Genomic DNA, 23651 nt, shown 5'->3' with positions numbered 1-23651 from the left:
AAAGGAAATAAAATGGAGAAAAGACAGACTTTTCAATAAATTGTGCTGAACAACTGGACCTTCACACACAAAAACATAAATCTAGACATATACCTTACACCTTCATTAAAATTTTGTCAAAATGGCTTACAGACCTAAATGTAAAATCCAAAACTAAAACTCTGTGAGAAGATAACATAGGAGAAAACGTAGATGACCCTGGATTTGGCAATGACTTTTAAAAAACGACAACAAAGGCATGATCCACAAAAGGAAGAACAGATAAGATGGACTTCATTAAAATTAAAATTTTCTACTCTGCAAAAGACACTGTCAAGAGAATAAAAAGATAAAGCACAGACTGGAAGAAAATATTTGCAAAACTCATATCCAATAATGGATTATTATCCAAAATACACCAAACAGCTCTTAAAATTCAGCAATAAGAACACAAACAACCCAATTTAAAAATGGACCAAATACCTTATCAGACATTTCATCAAAGATACACAAATGAGTAAATAAGCATATGAAAAGATATTCTATATTACATATCAGGGAAATGCAAACAAAAACAATAAGATACCTATACATTTATTAGAATGGCCAAAATTCAAAACTCTTACACCACCAAATGCTGGTGAGGATGTGGAGCAACAGCAACTCTCAGTCATCGCTAGTGGAAATGTAAAAATGGCACAGCCATTCTGGGAAACAGTTTGGCGGTTTATTACAAAACTAAACATACTCTTACCATACAATCCAGCAATCATGCTCCTCAGCATTTACCCAAAGGAATTAAAAATTTGTATGTCTACATTAAAATCTGCAGAGAGATTCTTATAGCAGCTTAATTCATAGTTGCTAAAACTTGGAAGCAACCAAAATGTCCTTCAGTAGTTGAATGAACAAAACAGATTTGGTGTACATCCAATGAAATATTATTCAGCACCCTGAAAAGAAATCTGCCAATAAGCCATAAAAAGACATGGAAGAAACAAATGCATATTACTGAGTCAAAGAAGCCAATCTAATGAGGCTACTTAATTAAATGACTCCAAATATATGACATTCTGAAAAAGGCAAAACTGGGAAGTAGTAAAAAGATCAGTGGTTGCCACTGGTTAAGGGGAAAAGGGGGATGAATAGGCAGAGCACAGAAGATTTTTTTAGAGCAGTGAAACTCCTCTGTATGACACTAACAGTGGATACGTGCATTATATATTTGCCCAAACTCACAGAATGTACATCACCAAGAGTGTACCCTAATGTAAACTGTGGACTCTGGGTGACAATGGTGTATCAATATAGGTTTGTGTATTATAACAAAAGTACCACTCTGATATTCATAATGAGGGAGGATGTCTGTGGAGGATGTATCAATAAAAAATATATCTTTAAAAAGATCTAAGTAGAGAAAAATAAACAAAGCCTTTGGCATTTTGGAAAGGAATAATATATAAGTAGATCTAACCAAAAGGCATAGAAAAGGATACTTTTACTGAAAACATGTTTATAACATTGTATCAACTACCAAAGTATGCCTTGACAAACCTTCACTGTTCTTGATCAAAAACTATAATAATTTTATTTTTTCTATTTGAGGTTACTGAAAAAGATAAATCATGTTTTACTCTCTGCTTTAGTTACAAGGAAACTCATGTGGCCTTTCTCTAGGAACTTCATGAAATATGTTTTTGTATATATACAAAACCAGCTTTGGGGGGGATCCAATTTATGCATCTATTCATTTTTACTGCTGTTATATAGGTATTTGCCAACCACTGTGAACAAGATTGAGGATTTATAAATACATGCAAGCCTAAAGACTACCAAACAATTGATATACAGTAAACACAAATGTATTAATCAGAATCTCTTAATACATCTAAAGATCAGACTCATGTAAAAGAAGAAAATATATGTAATGGCTAAAAACTAGGGTTTGAACAGATTTCTATGCCAAAATATTTTAATATATTATTTGATATAGGTTTACAATAGGTAAGTGATACTGGTACATTCCATTTTTACCAGTGTATTAACTTAGCAATTCTTAAACTACGATCAGGGAGCCCCTGGCCATCCAAAACCCTTTCAGGAGTTTTGTAAAGTTGAAACTATTTTCACAAGATGTTATTTACCTTTCTCACTCGCATTCTCTCACAAGTGTACAGTGTAGTTTTCAAGAGGTTACATGATATGTGATAATTTCATCATAATGATAGCTAACAGGACATGTACTTAATATTCTTTTATTCTAAAAAATTTGTTTTAGTATCTAATATGGCAAATATTGATAAACATTAATCAAATATTAAAACAAAGCTCTTTGGGCACTCAGCCTCAAAGAGCTATAAAGAGATCTTGAAACCAAAATGGTTGCGAACTGCTTCTTTAACCTATGAAGTAACCTGCTGTTTTCCAATCAAGACCATTTTCTAGAGTTTTCAAGAGCAGAAAGAGAATTTTTAAAGTTGGCAATTTTGGAAAAATGATCAAGCATATATGATATTATTCTTTATCGAAAGCACAATAACAATGAACAACTTAAAGAACAAAGAATTGTTAACCAAATTAATAAAATTTTACTAAGCAAGAACTCTGAAAACATGAATAATTAAGTAATAAGCAATCGTTAGTAACAAATGTATAACACTTCAACTCAAATACTAACTAGGAAAAACTAAGCAGAAGCCTCGACTCTCTGCAGCTGGTTAATCCAGAAGCTCTTGTAGTTTTTCCTTTGCAAAGAGTCAATGACGAGAACTGCAGATATAAAGAAATTTACTTCTTTCTTTTTAGGGAAAACAAGAACAAAAACAAAAACCCTAGCTAAAGAAAGTTTCTAAGTTAACCAAATAGTTGTTCAAACAAAGAAAAGGTAATTTTAAAAAATATTTCCTTAATGCACTTAAATGCCCATATTTTTCAAAAGGAAAAATTCAGAAAAAATGTACCTGAAAATGGCTGGATTGCAGACATGCTTTGGATCCAATGCTTCTCCTTGTATAAACTCATAGCATAGTCCATTATTGAAGGTACAGTAGAGTTGTGGTGCACACCCATGAGCCTGCAACACTCGAAAACTCTTTACTTCCTCATCTCGATCAACTAATAACTCAGTCTTATTGCCATAAATTCTCACCAGGACTACATCCTCCATGGTATTTCCCACGTAACAGCCAATAAGTTTATTTGTGATTCCGTCTGTGAAGAGCTGCCAAAAATAAAAATTAAAAATGGGGGAAAAAAAGGAATTATCTATCTTTACAGAACAGGAGATAAATTGAAAATCATGAGTTAAATACTTATTAAAGAAAACACCAACTTCTTAACATAAAAGAACCATCTTTGAATACAATTTTATCTAACATCTATAACTTTAATTCTATATTTAAACGAAGAGGACAACTAATGTTAATATGTTGCCCTTAATTCATATAACATGCCTTCCCTGATCCAAAGTGTTAATTATTCACTGTCTTCAATATTTCTATATAACTTCTTTGATACATGCCATTTCTTACAGTCCACCTTGTATCACAATCTTTGCACATCTGTGTGTGTGTATGTGTGTGTGTACACATACAGGGAATCTCTCCTATGTCCAACAGATTAGAAAGTCTCTGAGAATGGGAACACTGCCCTATTCCTGGTATGGTTCATTACTTATAGAAGTCCTTAACAACATTCATAGACTTGTTAATAAATATACAAATATAATCTACCATAATTTAATTATGGCAAATCTCCAACTTACTAAAAACTCAATTTTAAATACTAATTTTAAAGACTGTCTAACATAACATGCATTAAACATTGTGTTATGCACTCAGGGTATAACAGTTTTGACTATTATAATTTAACTGCTATGGCTATAAACAAAAACACAACCTTACAGAAAGATAAAAGAGGTAAGTAGAGATTTCTATGGTATTTTTTAAATGAGACTTTGGGGCTTGTCAAGACCTTAAGTACTTCAAATCCTTTTTTAGATCTGAGCACAGAAGGTATATTTCAAAAGGAAACAGGTGATTAGCAATACTAATTATAAAAGTCTACTAAAAATTATAATTTTCATTTGCCTCTGTATTAATCTGACACTAGAACTAACACTTCACTTCTATTATAATTCAGAACTTTTGGAGGCTCCCAAGTGGAACAAAGGAAGAAAAGAAGAAAGCGAAAGCAGGAATTCAGGACATTTTTTCCATGTCAACAGGGCAAGAATAGGAAAAAAGAACAGAAGTTTTAAAAGTATGTATACACATTTAACTAATGCTTGAGAAAGAGGATAAATATTTCTATCTCAATTAGATTGCTATGATATTAAATGACATATAAAAAAAGATGTGAAACTATTTACTGAAATTATTAATAATATACAACTAACCAGTGTTGAGATAATGGTTTTTATTATATATAGGTCTTAGCTGTAACCTTTATTCACATAATGCAGTAAAACTTTATGAACTAGTGTAAAGGGACTTATTTTGAGTATCCCCATTTTTTAGATATGTGCATACTAGTGTTGCTTTCCACCTAGATTTCAAAAAGACTGCATGAAAGACACTGTCAGGAAGTATATATACTTCAAATGAGTATTTTTTATCATAATCGTAATTTTATTAAAATCTGCATTGAAAAACATGTTATTTCTTATCACAATGCCACTATCAATTCACACATGCTGTTCTGTAACTGATTTGTTTTTCTAAGACCACCAGAGTGGGCACAAAAGAACCAGCGAGTAGGCAAGGCTAAAAGCAAAACTGCAAATTTATTCTTTGGTCATCTAGCTTCAGGGACCGGAGCTGGCGGGGGGGTGGGGGGTGGAGTTTCTAATACAGTCCCGACAAGAGTGGGGGCTGAGAAAGCCCACCCCCGGCGCATCTGCTGGGAGCGACTTTTCTAGGAGTGCAAGGGCAATAGGCGGGGCATGGGCATGTCGGGGGAGGGGGGCCGCTCCGCAGGTGCCACCAGGTAAATCTTGGTCTCCTCGGATTGACATCACCTGGTGCATGCCTGATTAATCTGCACCTTCCCGAGCGTCAGCTGCATTCTCGCACACACGGGAAGAGTTGGTGGTGAAGAAGAACCCGGAAGTGCACCATCCTGCCTCCGTTCGTCCAAACAGTAACTTCTTCAGATGTCACAGATAAAATATTTCAAATACGGTAATAAAGATTGAGAAACCTTTTAACATTCTGAAATGCTTATAATGAATGAAACTCTGGGCTACTCAAACTCCAGAAATCATCATCTCCATTTTCTGAATCTTCACAGCAAATAGTTGGTGCTTAATACTTAATACTAGGTGCTTAACACTAGAACTCATATAGTTACCAACATTAATGTCTTCATCTAGCTTATAAAAATTGCATTCTCTTGTTCTTGCCTATAATGATCAAACATATTCCTAAATTGACCATGCTATATTATACATTTATTTGTGCAAACATAAAAAGATGTATACATTTAAGGGCTAGAGACAGATATGATTACTCAATACAGATTACTGAACACTAATTAAACATATATAAAGATGACACAGTGTCACAACTCCAATGACCCTGGCCCTAATTTTCTGTATTGCACAACAGCTACATAATTGGCAATGAAATGATAGGCAAAGAAACCTCTGGAATAAAAAGATATGTGAATAATATAATTCCACATTTATCAAAATATTTTATGTATAAAGATTTATTTGTCTACAAAGATACTAGGTAGTTTAAATCTTGTTTCTTTATTTTTTTGTTTCTCTATAAGTAATTTAACCTTTTATCTTTTGGCTTATGTATGTTTACTAACTTGTATTTTTACAGCAATGAACCTGGTTTACTAGTGGAAAAATTAGTAGCAAAACAATGGCCTGGCACTCACTAGGCCTTGAAGTCATGCTGAACATAAATAGTTTTACAAAACATCAATATTCAACATCAGATGAGGTCACTCTGTGATTATAATGGATCCAGAAAACAACAAAACCACTCTGTAATTATGTCTGAAGGTAGAAAAAAATATGAACTTTGTCCAAATGACAAAAATTACCAAGTATCTCCTTATCCTGGCTAATATGAGTGACTGCTGCTCTTTTCTAGTCAAACTTTGGCCCTGCTTCATTTCTTCAGCCTTCTAGGTAAGATTAAGATACCCCTAAGTCATAGACTTACCCCACTTCCGTCCTGACAACATCCAATCCAGAGAATACCCTGTTTACCTCGAACCCTCCACCAAATCACCAGACAAATCCCCACCATTCTTGATGATGTAGTTCTCCCTTACTGCAGTGAGTAATAAACCCAACTTCTTCAGCTACAGGTGAGTTTCTGCCGGTCTCTCGCTAGAGAACAATGACTTCAGTTTAAAGAGGTACAGGTAATACTTCTTACCTTTGCATTGTTCCCACCTCATATATAAACCACAAGTAACTCAATGTGCTGAACCATCAAAAATATGCTATTAAAATATACTATACACACTCTAGCTATGTATACTATCTTAAATATATACTAGAAATATAAAATTCCACCTCAGTAGAGGTGAGACAAAATATAAACCTTAGTGAGCTCCTTTTAATGGGGCTTATCCTGCACTATTTGTCAAGTATTTCAGATGGCAGTAGTTGAGAAGATGAGCTACAGAGCCAGAGTTTGAGTTTGAAACCAAGCTCTGTTACATACAAACCGAGTAAACTTAGGCAAGTCACTTACCCTCTGTGTGTCTCTATCTCATATATAAAATCAGTATATTAGAATCTACTTCTTGCATTGCTCTGAAGATTAATATGTTATATACATAAAAGTACTTAGAACAGTGCTTGGCACACAGTAAGCTTGTAAATGTAGCCAATGATACATTTAAATTTCAATACAAAACAGCAAAATAATGTTGAAATTATAAAATAATTAAGACTAAAATATATGTTAAAACACTATTTAAAAACAATACTTTCAACATGTCTCTAAAAGTAGCTTAAATCCAAATAGCTAAATGTTAAATATCATTTCTGGGCAAATTCTCTTTCACATCTGAAAAAAAAAAAAGGCTTTCAATTTAGTTAGAAATGTCATTCAATGTTACTCTCTCAAGTTAGTATTACCCTATATGCATTTGGTTTTGCACGACGAATTATATCCCGTTAAACTTTAATCCCTAAAACGTATACTACTAAGCTAGTAAATTTAGCTACTAATCACTTCTAATCTTTAGTTTAAATATTAACAGCTTTTAAATACTAGGAAAATTAATAATGGATTCTCAATTTGTTCTCTGCTTTACCTCATCACGTAATTTTTAAAAACAACATCTATATTGGTTAAAAATACAATTTAAACTTACCCTTTAACAAATTCCAACAACCCAGGAGTCTATTTTTTAACTGCTTAATATTGATGAAGTTATCAATGTTACTCTGAAAATTGGCAATTAAGTAGAATTAAGCGTTTATCCTACATTTTATGTAAAACACATTTCATAATATCCAAACCGCTCTAATTAATGAGAGAAAGTTATCTACCAAAGAATTCCGTTGACAAATGTGGAGGATACAACAGCAAAAGTATTCAGGAAACAATCTTCAATGAATAAGACCATTAGATGAAAGATTGACAGGTAATTTTACAATGGTAGGAGTCATTTGTCACCTCCTGATTTCATGAAACAACCTGACATGTTATACCTTCTGATGTGATGCAATATGAAATACACTGCACTACCCATGATATGAAATCTAATCAAGCTTCTAGATCTTCTCTTTTTTTTTTTTTTTTTTTTTGACAGAGTCTCGTTCTTTTGTCCAGGCTGGAGTGAAGTGGTGCAATCTCGGCTCACTGCAACCTCCACCCCCTGGGTTCAAGTGACTCTCCTGCCTCAGCCTCCCAAGTAGCTGGGATTAAGGCACCTGCCACTACACCCGGCTAATTTTTGTATTTTTAGTAAAGACAGGGTTTCGTCATGTTGGCCAGGCTGGTCTAGAACTCCTGATCTCAGGTGATCCACCCGCCTCGGCCTCCCAAAGTGCTAGGATTCCATGTGTGAGCCACGATGCCCGGCCAGATCTTCCTATTCCTAAGAAACACTACATGGCTGGCCACAGTGGCTCACGCCTATAATCCCAACACGTTGGAAGCCAGGAAAATCACTTGGGATCAGGAGTTCAAGACCACCCTGGCTAATGTGGTAAAACCCCGTTTCTCTAAAAAAAAAAAAAAAAAAAAACCACAAAGAAGAACAACAAAAAATATACAAACCCAGAATGTGAGTCTTTCTACACAAACACCCCACCAATAGTCAATAGCATGGCAGTCTAGTTTACAGAGGCTTATGAAACACACAGATGCATCTAGTTTGTTTCCTAATTCAAACAAATATGTCTAAAAATATTTTTTGAGGTAAAATTGTATTATGAACTGGCTATTAAACAGTACTTAGACATTACTACTAATTTTGCTCAGTGTTATAATGGTGCTGTGATCATGTAAAAAAAAAACTTTTTTTATGTTTACAAATGCATACTGAAATACACAAAGACAATGACAAGGTCTGACTGAGATTTGCTTTAAAATACTTTAAAGGGGTTAAAAACCAAATGAAGCAAATATGGATTCTGGATAATATACGAATATTTTATTCTCTCAATTTTGAGTATGTTAGAAAATTACAGTTTTTAACTTGCATGATACAACTAATCAAAGTGTAAGTGAGGAACTCTAGAGCTTCTATTAGAGAATTACAAAATATAAAAGCATCAAGGAGAAATTCTAGAGTTTCTATTAGAGAATTACATAATATAACATAGCACAAGTATGTAAGATTCACTTGCTAGCAGATTCCAAAACAAATAAATGATAAAACTTAAAGACAGGCCGGGCAGGATGGCTCATGCCTGTGATTCCAGTACTTCAGGAGGCCGAGGCAGGTGGATCACTTCAGGTCAGGAGTTCGAGACTAGCCTGGTCAATATGGTGAAACACTATCTCTACTAAAAATACAAAAATTAGCTGGGTGTGGTGGTGCATGCCTGTAATTTCAGCTACTCACGAGGCTGAGGCAGGAGAATCAGTTAAACTCAGGAGGCAAAGGTTGCAGTGAGCCAAGATCGCTCCACTGCACTCCAGCCTGAGAGACAGAGTGAGACTCCGTCTCAAAAAAACAAAACAAAACAAAAAACACCTTAAAGACAGGTTAAAAAGGGGGAAAAAAAGTTAAAAGGTCCAAGTGTTATGGGACGGAAAAATACATTATGCGGCCATGTATCCCACCCACTTCTAGAGGCCAACTTCTTTCTCCTTCCCTTCTCTGCCAAATTTCTTGCAAGAGAATTCTGTATTCAATTATTTCCACTTCCAAACCTACCATCTGCTTTTTTCAGTAATTTTTATTTTTATCAATCAACAGTAGACCTCCCGCTAAACTACTTTTCAACTCTCATGCTATTTAATTCCTTATTTTTAAATACCATTCTTAAACTGCTTTTCTGTAAAAGTCTACACATTATCTGAGACTTCTTATGAGATTGAGCTTTCTTATTTTCTTCACACACATATTCTCTCTCTCTGTCACTTCTCCTATCTTCCTTTACCCAATATAAGTATATCAGATTTTTTATTTTATCAATCTTCAATTACACTATTTTGTATACATCCTTCTAAACCCCAACATGAGATATACTGTAAATTTCCTTTCTGGATAGTTTGTTTCCTCTTTAACTAATAACTGCCTTATTTTCTCATTTGCTTACTTTTTTATATACCTATTTGTACTCTCTATATTAGTGACTTTCAAATTGGGCTATAAAGCCCTCAAGGAATGGGAATGGGAATCCAAGTGAGCAAAAAAGCTCTGCTATATCCCCAGCACATACAAACGAACATGTGCGCATATACTACACTACCACCATCTTGCCCTCGTTTATTTCACATGTACATGACACTTGGGGACAAGATTTTATTTAAACAAAGAATTCTAACCTTATAGAAAAGGTTGAAAATCACTGATAAAAATCATCTAATGGGCCACTTTCACTCTTGGCCAAGGCAAAGTAATGGGGACAGGATTTACCCTTTTACTTGAAGCAATCTCTCTCTCACAAATAAAAACCAGACAAAACGTATGAAATAACAATTTTTAAGACAATGGACTTTAGAGAGAACAGTGATTCCTGAGGGATGGGAAACAAGCAATATGAACTCCATGACTGCCCCAGCTTAATGTCTTGAGAGAATTCTCAGGTCCCAGCAAAGGGAAAGAGAACCCAGATGGAGCTTGTATGGACTTCATTAATTGAGATAAACTGAGCATCGGAGGATATCCAAACAGCTAGAGTATGCAGGACAGAGTAGTAAAGCGGAAAGACAGGGAGACAGACAGAAAGGAGACAGCACTCTAGAGGATCTGCAAACGGCTCCACTGTATCCCCTTGGTATCCGAGGGGGATTCATTCCAGGACCCCACCCCCACAACAATGCCAAATGCTCAAGCCTGTTAAATTTTGTTTTAAGTTTTTTTGTTCATATTATTTTACAGGTTCTGAAAGTCTGTTATATAGAATGATGTAGTATTTGCACATAACCTATTTATATTCTGCCACATACTTTAAATCATCACTAGATTACTTACAATACCTAATACAGTGTAGATGTTATGTAAATAGTTGTTATACTGTATTGTTTAAGGAATAATGACAAGAAAAAATACCTACACGTGTTCAGTACCGAACCAACCATCTTTTTTATCTCTTAATATTTTCAATCCGCAGTTGCTTGAATCCACGGAGGCAGAAGCCATGGATGTGAAAGGACAACTCTATATGCTGCTTACAAAAGACATAGAGAAGAAAGCTGATGTAGCTAGCTATCTCGTAACAGATAAAATAGACCTTAATCAAATATTACTAAAGGAGGGACATTTTATAATGACAAAGGGATTGATCCACCCAGAAGATATAAAAATTCTAAATGTGTATGCATCCAACAATACAACTTCAAAAGATACAGAGCAAAAACTTACAGAATTCAACAAATCCCATAATAAATGTAGGAAATTTGAGCATACCATTCAAGACCTCAATTTTAATTTTTTTAATGTTTATAGATTACACTATTTTTTTTACAAGACCTCATTTTTTTGAGCTGAGAAAAATCATTATGTAATAAGAGCTCTAAACAACAAAATTAAAAATCCAACTTAACTGACATACACAGAACCCTACACTCAACAACAGAATATTCTTTTTCTTATCTTTTTTTTGAGAGGGTCCCACTCTGTTCACCCAGGCGGCAGTGCAGTGACACAATCACAGCTCACTGCAGCCTCAACCTCCCAGGCTGAAACAATCCTCCCACCTCAGCCACCGGAGTAGCTGGGACTAAGGCGTGCATCAACATGCCCGGCTAAGGTTTTGCATTTTTTTGTAGAGACAGGGTTTTGCCATGTTGGCCAGGCTAATCTTGAATTCCTGGAGTCAAACAGTCTGCCCACCTCAGGCTCCCAAAGTGCTGGGCCGTGCCTGGCCAAGAACATACTTTCTTTTCAAGGCTACACAAAACATTACCAAAACTGACTATGGGCTTCATTATAAAGCAAGCCTCAACAAATATCAAAGGATTAAAATCACTTAGAGTATCTTCTCAAACTACAGTGGATATGAGTTAGATATCAATAACATACACACCAAATAAAACCGGTTAAGATAATAAATTTTTATGTTTTTATAACAATTTTTTTAAAAAATTAAATATGCATCAACTCAATGGAAATGAATCAAATACACATGTAAAATAAGAGATAAAGAAAAAAATACTACAATGGCAATTAGAAAACATTTTGAACTAAATGATAATAAACACATATTGTCAAGCAAGTGGTTATCTGTCACCTAATATCAACAGTAGAAGTCTTAGAACTTCTTTCTGTTCATTGTTTCTTGGTATCATAGTCACCAAAGAAAACACGATGCGCAGTCAAGCACTGCATGGAGCAACGCTTTACTCACAGAGAGAGGAGACAAAGCAAGATCAGCTTCAATAATGGGTGTTGGTCTCCCATGGTGAGCAAGTTCCTCCCAGCAGCTGATGCCAACAACTGGCCTACACAAACCCCTCCTGGGCTACAGCAGACCAACCCCATCCCTCCATCCCCTCCCCAATGGGGAGACACTGTAGGTGAGCCAGGTGACATATGACACACATGCTGAAGCAGAGCAAAGTAGTACACACTGAGTCTAAAACAGGAAAAAATATTCCCACACAGGAAAAAATAGGTCCAGCACAGGCTGTGAGGACTCTTATCTCTTGGTAAGAAAGTGTTTCAGGCCCAAAGCCCATTTCTATTTGGTGAGAAGGGATGGAAAGGCTGTGTGCATGAGACTGCCTTTCCCAACGCAAGTCAAGACTTCTGGATACTTACAAAGACATGTAATGAACAATATATTAGAAATTTAAAAGGCAAAAAAGTAGTGCTTCCAGCTCAAGAAGCTAGAACAATAACAGCTAATTAACCTTCGAAAACAAAAAAAGGATTAGGAAGGAAATAGTGAAGGACAAAACTATCAATAAAACAGAAAAACTCAACAGTCAAAAATTGTTATTTTTGGATAACTTCAAAAATAACAAACTTTTGAAAACTTCAAAAGTTTGAGATGTGATGGCTCATGTCTGTAATCCCAACACTTTGGGAGGCCAAGGTGGGCAGATTACTTGAACTCAGGAGTTCAAGACCAGCCTGGGCAACATGATGAAATTCCATCTCTACAAAATAAATAACTAAATAAATAGCTAAATACAAAAATTAGCTGGGCATGGGGCGAGCACCTGGTTGAGGCTGTAGTGGGCCATGATAGCACCACTGCATTCAATCCTGGGCAACAGAGTGACATCCTGCCTCAAAACAAAAATTGTTCTTTGAAAAGATTAACACAGTTGATAACTTCTTAGCAAAATGTATGAAGACAATAATGCAACACAAATGATAAAGAAATGAACTTCACTACAGACCTTAAACATGTATTATTAAAAGCAACTCTTCTCTTCCAAAAATAGAAAAAGAAGAAATACCTCCAAACTTGGTACCAAAACTTGTCAAGGACATTATAAGAAAGGAAAATTACAGACCAATCTCTTTCATAAGCAGAGTTGCAAAAATCCTAATCAAAATATTAGCAATTGATACAATAATAAAAAAGAGAATATATACAACCAAATAGGGTTTTCTCCAGGAATGCAAAGGTTACTTAACATTTAAATTTTTTTTAAATCAAAGTAATTCACCTCAATAAGAGAAAAATTAAGAAAAATCTTATAATCATCATGAAATGCAGAAAAAACATTTGGCCAAATTCATCACTCATGATGAAAATATTTAACAAACTAAGAATAAAAAGAAACTTGCTTAATCTGGCAAAGTCATTAAAGAAAATCTATAGCAGATATCATACCTAACAATAAATTATTGAAATTGTTCTCCTTAAGACTGGGAAATAAAGGATGCCCACTATCAACTTTCATCTTCTTTTTCAAGTGTGTTAGAGAGGTCCTTACTAGTGCAGTAAGACAAAAAGACAGAAGGACAGACAGCAATTATGTATTATTTTCAGATTTTACATAGAGAAAATGCAAAAATAATCTACATAAAAACCTTTAGAATGTGAAAAATTCAATATACAACAATTAATTATAATCCTATATACCAACAACAAAGTAATTTTTTAAGTGACACCCTTTACAATAATATCAAAAAGCATCAATACCTAGGGATAAATCAAATAAAACATGTGAGATCTCCACAGTGAAAACTTCAAAAGTTTGAGAGAAATTAAAAACCTAAACAAATGGCATATATGGTGTTTATTAATTTTAAGATTCAATCTTGTTAAAAGAATTCACTTCTCCCCAAATCTATCTATTGATTCTACAAAATATAATCAAAATCCTATCCAGTTTCTTTTGTGGGAAATTCCAGAATTGAGTCTACAACTTATATGGCAACTTAAAAATTCAAGAATAGTCAAGGCAATCTTAAAAACAAACAAAGCTGGAGTCCTATACCAAAGCCTATAATAACTACATCAAATACCAAGTCCTGTAGCAATGATTGAGAGTAATCCACACAGAGTGGTACTGCTGCAGTAACAGACAAAACAGACCAAAAGAAAAGAACAGGCGGGGTGCGGTGGCTCCCGCCTGTAATCCCAGCAATTTGGGAGGCCAAGGCGGGCAGATAGCTTCAGGCCAGGAGTTCAAGACCAGCCTGGCCAACATGGTGAATCCCCATCTCCACTAAAAATACAAAAAAAAATTGGCAGGGCATGGTGGCGGGCACCTGTAATCCCAGCTACTGGGAAGGCTGAGGCAGAAGAATTGCTTGACCTCGGGAGGTGAGGCTGCAGTGGGCCGAGATTATGCCACTGCATTCCAGCCTCAGTGGCAGAGTGAGACTATGTCTCAAAAAAAAAAAAAAAAAAAAAAAAAACAGAACAGAATTCATAAACAGATCCACATATAATGCCATCCGATTTATGACAAAGGTGACACTGCAATGGGGAAGTATTTTCAACAAATGATACTGCATCAGCTGACAGCCATTTGGGAAAAAAATGAATCATAGTCCCTCCACCTCAAACCATACATAATAATCAATTATAAACTAGACGGCTTATATATCGAAGTGTAAAATATGAAATAATAAAGCTTCTAGAAGAAAATAGGAATATCTTCATAACTTTGGCACTAGAAAAGATCTCTTGTTCAAGACACAAAACATGCTATCCATTAAAAAATTGAAAAGTTAGTCTTAAGACTATCAAAAGACAATATTAAGAATAAAAATGTGCAGTCGTAGTGGTTCACGCCTATAATCCCAGCACTTTGGGAGGCCGAGGTGGGTGGATCACCTGAGGTCAGGAGCTTGAGACCAGCCTGACCAATACGGTAAAACCCCGTCTCTAGTAAAATTACAAAAACTAGCTGGGCGTGGCAGCGTGTGTCTGTAGTTCCAGCTACTCAGGAAGCTGAGACAAGAGAATCGCTTGAACCCGGGAGGCAGAGGTTGCAGTGAGCCTAGATCGCACTACTGCACTCCAGCCTGGGCAACAGAATGAGACTCTGTCTCAAAAAAAAAAAAAAAAAGAAAAAAAGGAAATGTAAGCCACAAAGCAGGAGAAAATACGTCGTGAAAACATATTTCTAAAAGAGGACGCAACTAGAATACATAAAGAACATCTACAAACCATTGAAAACATATTTCTAAGAGATGACTCATCTAGAATATATACACAACATCTACCAATCATTGAGAAAAAATCAGATAATCCAATAGAAAAATCAGCAAAAGGCTTGAACAGGAACCACAAAATAGAACACATATAAAAAAACCCCCCCACACACAGAAAAAAGATGCACTAATTGTAGAAACAAGAGCAACTTTATTTTAAAATGTTAATCTACCATGTAACTTCTGACTAACCCTTGTCCAAGAATGCCTAAAAAATGTCTTTCTGTAGAAATGTCCATTCATTGTAAGTTTCACCCAAAACAACCCTTGATGCTGGGTTGCAGAAATCATAAGTTGTGACACCCATAACCACCTACACATTCCTTCAAGAGCATGCATACTTTCCCCAAGACATAAGACCTGGGTCTGAGGGTTTGTGAGGTAGAGATCTACCTGTTTTGCAGCCACCCAAGACCACACTTCTGAATCTAACTTCCCCTAGTAAGTCACCCAAAACCAACGAACTGGATTTGTCTGCCTCCTTTTTTGGTTTCTCAGCTCCTTCCACATTTAGAGGTTGCTTTGCATATATGGCCCTTTCACAAAACAGTAGTTATCAGGAATATGCAAATTATACCTGGAATAAGATACCCCAAGACCCACCAAAAAGAAAAAAGTAAAAGCAGACAATAGCAATTATTGGTAAAGATATGCCATAACTGAAACTCTCACATATTGCTGTTAGGAATATAAATCGGGACAATCACTTCAGAAAACTGAAAGCGTCTAACAAAGCTGAAAATACACAAACTAGATGACTCAGAAAGTCTACTTCTAGGTATCCACTTAACAGAAATGGATATTCGTGTTCAAAAAACGTATATTTGTAAGAAACATAATTTGTGATAGCCAAAACATGAAAACAACCCAAGTGTTCATTAACAGTAGGAGACAAATAAATTGAGGTGTATTCTTAAAACGGAATGCTAGTCAGTCATGGAAAAGAATAACAACTATACAAGCTTGAATAAATCTCTCAAAATCTGGGCATATGCCAAACCAAAATTTTAAAAAAACACATATTTCATATGATGCCATTATATAAAATTCAAAAAGAGGCAAAACACTGACACAAGGCACAGTGGCTCACACCTGTAATGCCAGCACTTTGGGAAGCTAAGGTAAGAGGGTCACTTGAGGCCAGCAGTTCAAGACCAGCCTGGTAATACAGCAAGACCACATCACTACAAAAAATTTAAAAACTAGGCAGGCATGGTGGCATGCACCTTTAATCTCAGGTACTCTGGATACTGATGTAGAAGGGATCGCGTGAGCTCAGGAGTATAAGGCTGCAGTGAGCTATGATAGCATCACTGCACTCCAGCCTGGATGACAGCACGAGACCCCACCCCTTAAAAAAAAAAGTAAAAATTTAAAAAATAATAAATACTAAGTCACATTATGTTTAACACGATCATCAAATATTAGGTTTGTGACTATCAAAAATTATACTCCCATTCAAACATGGGAAAATGTTTATAAAGGGCTAGTGAAAAAAAGAATATAAAATTATATATATGATTGCAAATATGTAAAATAGGTTTAGGAGAAGTAGAAGGTAATAAAAATAAAACAGTTGTGAATAGAATACTGACGACAGGAAATTGATTTTTTTTCTCCTATTCGGTTTTAATACAGTATCGTGGTACAACCTTTCAGTAAAACTAAATTATTTCATGTTCATATGGTTTCTTGTATAAAGACCTTCACGCACTTATTATTTTCTCAGAGTACTTACTTTCAAAAAATAACTAATTCAAAACATTCTATTTTGTTAATTAGAAAAAAAAAAATCTGCTATTATGATTACCACTAGAGGGAGGGAGAGATCAAGACTAAGAAGGAAAATGAAGACACTCGGTTGCTGGAAATTAATTTTCTTTTCCTGGGTTGGGGTGGGTATACTTTTTACAACAATTTATGATTCGTCCATTTTTCTATATGTTTGCTTTTTTTTTTGCAATTTTTAAAAGAATGTTAAAAATGTATTTATAGCCATTCTGGTATATCAAAGAGTAAAATAACTCCTTAGAAAACAAAATAAAGAGAAATAGAACCTCTGATTTCTTAAACAAAGGTCTTCTACTATTTCTCTATCTTTGTCATCCACTCCTTCCCCCACAAAAAACACCTTAATCTTCTTCCCTAACCTGCAATCAATTAACAAGTCCTGCACATTTATTTTCTGAAATGTGAAATCTGTACCTTATTTCCATCTCATCTGTCCTAATCTGGGCCCTAGCACCTCTTGTCTGGACTAACGCAACAATCTCTCTCAAATTATTTCCTCAAGTTTTTTAAATGCAATACACAGGAAGAAATGTATTTATCATTTGATATAATATGTATATAGATACTTTTTTTTTTTTTTAGATGAAGTCTCGCTCCGTCACCCAGGCTGGAGTGCAGTGACGCAATCTCGGCTCACTGCAAGCTCTGCCTCCCAGATTCACGCCATTCTCCTGCCTCAGGCTCCCGAGTAGCTCAGACTACAGGCACCCGCCACCACGCCCAGCTAATTTTTTGTATTTTTCAGTAGAGACGGGGTTTCACCGAGTTAGGCAGGATGGTCTCGATCTCCTGACCTTGTGATAGACCCGCCTCGGCCTCCCAAAGTGCTGGGATTACAGGCGTGAGCCACCGCCCCCAGCAGTACATAGATACTTTTATATAAAACTAAAGCACGCTTCACAGAAGAATAAATACCACCGGGTGCAATGGCTCACGTCTGTAATCCCAGCACTTTGGGAGGCCGAGGCAGGTGGCTCAACTGAAGTTGGGAGTTCAAGACCAGCCTGACCAACATGAAGAAATCCCATCTCTACTAAAAATACAAAAATTAGCTGGGCGTGGTGGCAGGTGTCTGTAATCCCAGCTACTCGGGAGGCTGAGGCGGGAGAACCACTTGAACCCGTGAGGCGGAGGTTGCGGTGAGCTGAGATCACACCATTGCACTCCAGCCTGGGCAACAAAAGCAAAATTCCATCTCAAAAAAAAAAAAAAGTACTTACCTTACTACTTGCAAGGCTGTCTGATGTATCCTCTACCATTACTTACTCTAACTTATCTTTTTAAACTCTAATGGTCTCAAGACAGTATTGATTTGGCATCCTATTAATGTATGGTAACCGCCAGTTTCAAAACCAGTGTTCTGAGTGATGACTTATTTCTCAATTTAAAACATTTCCCTCAAACAACCCTTCTCTACATTCTTGCCTGTCACTTCTCTAATACGTGATATAATTTACCTGCTTAAAAATGTCCAGGCCAGGCGTGGTGACTCACGCCTGTAATCCCAGCATTTTGGGAGGTCAAGGTGGGTGGATCACTTGAGGTCAGGCATTCGAGACCAGCCTGGCCAACATGGTGAAACCTAACTCGACTAAAAATACAAAAATTAGCTAAGCATGGTGGCGCAGGTCTCTAATCCAAGCTACTTGGGTGGCTGAGGCGAGAGAATCACTTGAACCCCAGAAGCGGAGGTTGCAGTGAGCTGAGATCACACCACTGCACTCCAGCCTGGGCAACAGCGAGACTCTGTCTCAAAAAAAATAAAATAAAATACAAAAATAAAAACATCCAGTGGCTTCCCATGATGTCCTAAATGATGAGTAAGCTGCTCAAAGTCTAGATTCATTGCCTTTGTGAGACAGTTTTCCTTGCTCAGAAATGTTTCTCCTTTCAGTCTGATCTCATCTACCCTTCAAAGCTTAGCTCAGGTACCCCTACTTCTATGAAGCCTTCTGTCCTACATTCTTCCATGCCTAACTTGGGCTACAGTTAGTTGTCCAAGGACTCTTACTGAAAACTAGCATTATACCTAGTACAAAAAACATGTGTCAGAATTACTGAATTTTAGGAGCTCACAATTCTCTCAGTTGGGATGGGAGAATTGGAAATGTGAGGTGGAGGAACGTAGTACCAAAACATACTATGCGTAATTGTAGGTATGTCATTGAATTCTCATGACTATTTTCCAAGGTAATCCCACTTTATAGAGACTTTAAAACTTGCCAAAGGTTACAATAGCTGGAAATAATACTGAAAAACCATCCTCTTTCCATATTATGCTCAGTCCCCAAAAAGACGTGATGCAGTTTACATAGTCCAAGTTACACGGCTATTATACATGAAAACAAACTAGCACTTTAGGCTCCTGACTTCATAGTCACATCTTAATAAAACACATGGGAGCCTAACAAACTTTTCATGTTTTTGGTGGGCATCTATTAAACATTATATACTTTATTATTCTAAAATGCTGAAAACAGGGAGGGAATAGGAAACAGAAAACTGGATATAACCACTAATATTGAAAGTTACATTGAATATAAACTATGACTCCTTATTCGTATCTACAGGACTCAAGATTTCCTATAATTCTTAGGGAAAGTAAACTAATATATTGTTTACTTTTTTAATGTATTAAAAAATTAGCCGTAACTTAATATATTAGCTTACCTAAGACTTTTCAGAAGCTACTGCTGAAACGAACAAACTCATTTTTTTTTAAATAGAAAAGAAAATCGATTATTGTATTAGAACACTAATGGAGACATAACTTAATACAGCAATTGTATAGATCTGGCTTTTTCTTCTTCCTTTAAGACAAAAACCAATATAAAATATTAACTATCAATATTAAGAGTGGTTACAGGTTCTTAATAGACTATTTAGGTAACCACCTCCAACACTGTTAGAAAGAGGAAGGATATGAAAACTGCTGTGTAGCTACACAACCTAACACAAAGATAAGTTTCCATGATAGTACACATATGTTTAAAAAATATAATGAAAAGATTTTTAAAAACATGCATTCAAAAACATGCAAAAACCTGTAGTAAAGCAGAAAGAACAGTACATTTTTGAAACTTCTTGTGTAATCTTTGCACGTGAACTAAATTTGAATATTCATTCCATAAACATTACATTGTTATAATTTTCTTATTTGTCTTCCCCATAGGACTAGGAATTTCAAACAGCAAATGTTTGTTTTTTGATTCAAGCATCCAATATATAGTAGGTGCTCAGCAGCAATAAGAATTATCATGAAAGATAGCATTTATTTTACCCTCACAATAACCCATTGAGGTAGGGACAACTACTGGATCAATTTTATAGCTCAGGATACTGGGACAGGAAGTTTAATGATTTGACCAGGGTAACAAAGCTAGTAAAGTACAGAATCTGGACTCAAAACTAGCACTGTGTTCAAACCTCATGCTCTTGAGTACTGTAACATACTGTCATTGAAAAACAAAGTTGCTATAAGGTACCATATAGCAAACAATCTCATTTAGACCCAATAAAGGAATAGATACATTAGTTTCGTAAGGTTAAATAATAATTACGGTATTAATATCCTACCTATGAAGCCTTTGCCATTATCTACTATAAGTTACAAGTAATAGAAAAATTCACAGTGACAAGTTAGTGAGAAAAACAACATTGCTTAATACTGCAAACAGAAAGATCCTGAGACAACATAACTGGAATATTCCAAACACTAATTCATCAGCTCTTCAGAAAATGAAAAACAATTTTAAGAGTCCATTGAGAATTATTTTGGACCTGAGATGTGACTTGATTCTCTATTCCTTTATACAATGACTATCCAAAGAAAAGTATAAAAATTAAAAATCCAAATCTTCAAGTAAGTTAGAGAGCTGTTACACAACAAAAGTCACTATCCTAAAGCAAAGCTGAAGTGATCCCTTTTTCCTAAAATGGTGTCACATATGAAAAAAGTAATGCAAATTTATGTTCAAGGGAAATTGAAAGTAGAATCTTTTTATGAGCCAAAGCTTTTAAGAAATTAATTTTATACAGAAGCACTTTCCCTGCCTTAATCATAATATACCAACAAAACTCTTGGTCAAAGAACAATAATTCATAAGATGGTTTCTCATCTCAGATCTGCCATTTGTAAACAGCAAACTCAGTTTCATTAACTATATAACATATATTAACAGTACCGTCTACATCTGCCTCACAGGATAGTTGGGAGAATGTATGTGAAAGTGCTTTATAAACAGTAAAGGACTATTAAATATAAAGCACTGTGGCCGTATTGTTGTTTTAGATTTACTCTACCTATTCTGTTACTATACTCTGAAAACCTCACCACCTCCTTTATACTTTATTCTTTTAATCTAGTAAGAACAGGAATTCTAACTAAAATGAGATATATTATTGCATGTGCCCACAAGTTTTGAGCAAAGACTGGGCTTTCTATCATTTTGACTCTAGTCTTTTTTTAGTTTGTTTTTTCTTTTTATTTTCTGATATGTTCTGGATAGTTCAGCTTGCAGGAATAATCAATCACCAGATACGTACCACTACAGTAAGTTTCTAAGGTATACTTCAAGTATATCTTAAACATACAAAAATGTTAGAAAAATACTGAGAAAAAAAACAGGCTACATTACTGATACTCGACTGCTCTAAAATTACATTATATTCTGTTAACTATATAATACATACTTCTTCTGAAATGTGAGGTATGATTTGTATCTATTTCAAGGGAAATACAACGAAATCTCAAAAGAAAGTATTTCCATTGAGATTTACTAAACAAATTCTGAAGCGTTATGAAAGTAGAGTTTGTAATGACCTAGAATGCAAAGCGCCAGATCTACTGAGTTGAAAGGTGAACTCATCAATTCAGCTTAGCAGATGCTTTTAGGCCAGCTTCTAGACCAAAGCTTTGCTTGCACATGGAGGGAATGTATTTCTAACTAATAATCATCTCAGGGAAAATAAATGGTAGTATTTACCTGCACTTACAAATATTAAAAATTTAGATTATAAACCCAAAGGTCTTTAGGTTAAAAGTTGCTACAAGAAACCAATATTTAATCACACGTAGTTACTTTCCAACAAGCAAAAACAGTTTAATGTCACTACATTTTGCCCTTTTTTACCTACATCCTGGCTTACTTCACTGAGTTTCAACCTAAAAAAGAGATAGTGCCTATCTAATATGGTTGTTTGGATGACTAAAATAAAAAAATATAACTTATCTAACCCCACAGTAGCTACTATTACTATTCTACAGACCAATACATCAAAGGAAATTCCAGTCTTCAAAGCTTCAAACTTTAAAGTCACTGCTTAAAAGTAACTGATCTGCCAACACTGGAGTTTACCAGGAAGTAGCACTCTTTAATTAATAATGTTTTATGTGTAAATGACTGCCAGAAAATAAATCGTCTTAATAAATTTTAGAGCCTTATATAATAAAATACAAATAAATTGATAAACTCAAAAAGTACTGAATTTCAATTTGGAAGATGCATTTCCTTTAAAGGAAACATATTTTTTAAATGACATAAAAATCACTTTGTGTTCACTATTTCCCATATACTCGGCTAACAAATACTCCCTTAAATTTCAAAATGTGTTGTCTAACAAGTTTCTTTTCCAAAACATACGGGTCCTTTTAATCTGCTTAAAAACTCTTCTAGGCAATAAGAACTGAAACTAACACATGAAAACCCAAGTGTCAGGAACTGCTCTGAGCCCTAGGCACTGCTCATGTTTTATTCATCTCTGTATGGGTGGCTGGCTAGTTTAGCAAAGAATTTAGCAAATAAATCAACAAATACTGGTGAATAAATTAGTCATCAAAACGACGCAGATGGTTTGGCTAATTCAAATGAATGTTCTTACATTATTGCTCAGATTTAGAACAAATCCCAAATACCCCAGCCTTGAAAATTACTGGGTTTTTTTTGTTGTTTGCAAGGGAAAAGGAGAAAATGAGATCTATTTTCGTATCTAGTTCCTGAAACTAAAGCTAAAAACAAATTAGTATTCAAAAAAAAATCACGTAGTGGAAATCATAACTTCCAACTTATCAGAAAACTCCTAGCGTCTCAGGGATTTTTCTCCTCCCAATTTTTTCTCTATCTATCAATACGGTGTCCCATGAAAAGGAAATAGTCACAAGCCACTGCTCCTTCTAGTATCAGGTATTAATTTCACTACGACGGCTTTAATAATTCAGAAATATCGACTCAAACAAAACAATGTGCGTGGTGCTACCTAAGAACCGACCTAGCGATGCATGGTCGTGGTCATTACTTTGGGAATAGAGTACGCTCGCCAATCGGAGGGTTTGGGAAGACAAAACGCAGTGTGAGGCATCAATGAAAGCACATCGCAGGGGGAGGGGAGAGGAAGGAAAAGATCAGAGAGGATTAATGACTGCATTACTGATGGGACGGGAGGAGGTAGTCGAGGACCCCGTGCAAGAGGAGTGGAAAGGTTCATTTTGCAGTGACCGTGGACTGGGGAGTGGGAGGAGGGGCAACTATCAACAGGAATCTCCCCCCTGTGGATGGGTGCGTCACTTACGCAGCCGCTTCTAGAAAGAGAAAATGTGCCCTCAGGTC

At 35.6% G+C, this 23651-nt stretch overlaps 1 protein-coding gene across 1 annotated transcript in view; it reads right to left on the bottom strand.

The window, feature by feature from the left end:
* Positions 1-23651, bottom strand: part of ETNK1 (ethanolamine kinase 1) — a 63954-nt gene that overhangs the window by 39100 nt on the left and 1203 nt on the right. Inside the window, exon 2 of the mRNA XM_023209072.2 lies at positions 2940-3199. Coding sequence (XP_023064840.1) covers positions 2940-3199 — 260 coding nt within the window. The remainder of the gene's footprint in view (positions 1-2939; positions 3200-23651) is intronic.

Source organism: Piliocolobus tephrosceles, chromosome 10 (assembly GCF_002776525.5).
Source record: "Piliocolobus tephrosceles isolate RC106 chromosome 10, ASM277652v3, whole genome shotgun sequence".
Lineage (NCBI taxonomy): Eukaryota > Metazoa > Chordata > Mammalia > Primates > Cercopithecidae > Piliocolobus > Piliocolobus tephrosceles.
The sequence above is the reverse complement of the archived record's forward strand: the minus strand, read 5'-3'. Positions and strand labels throughout refer to the sequence as shown.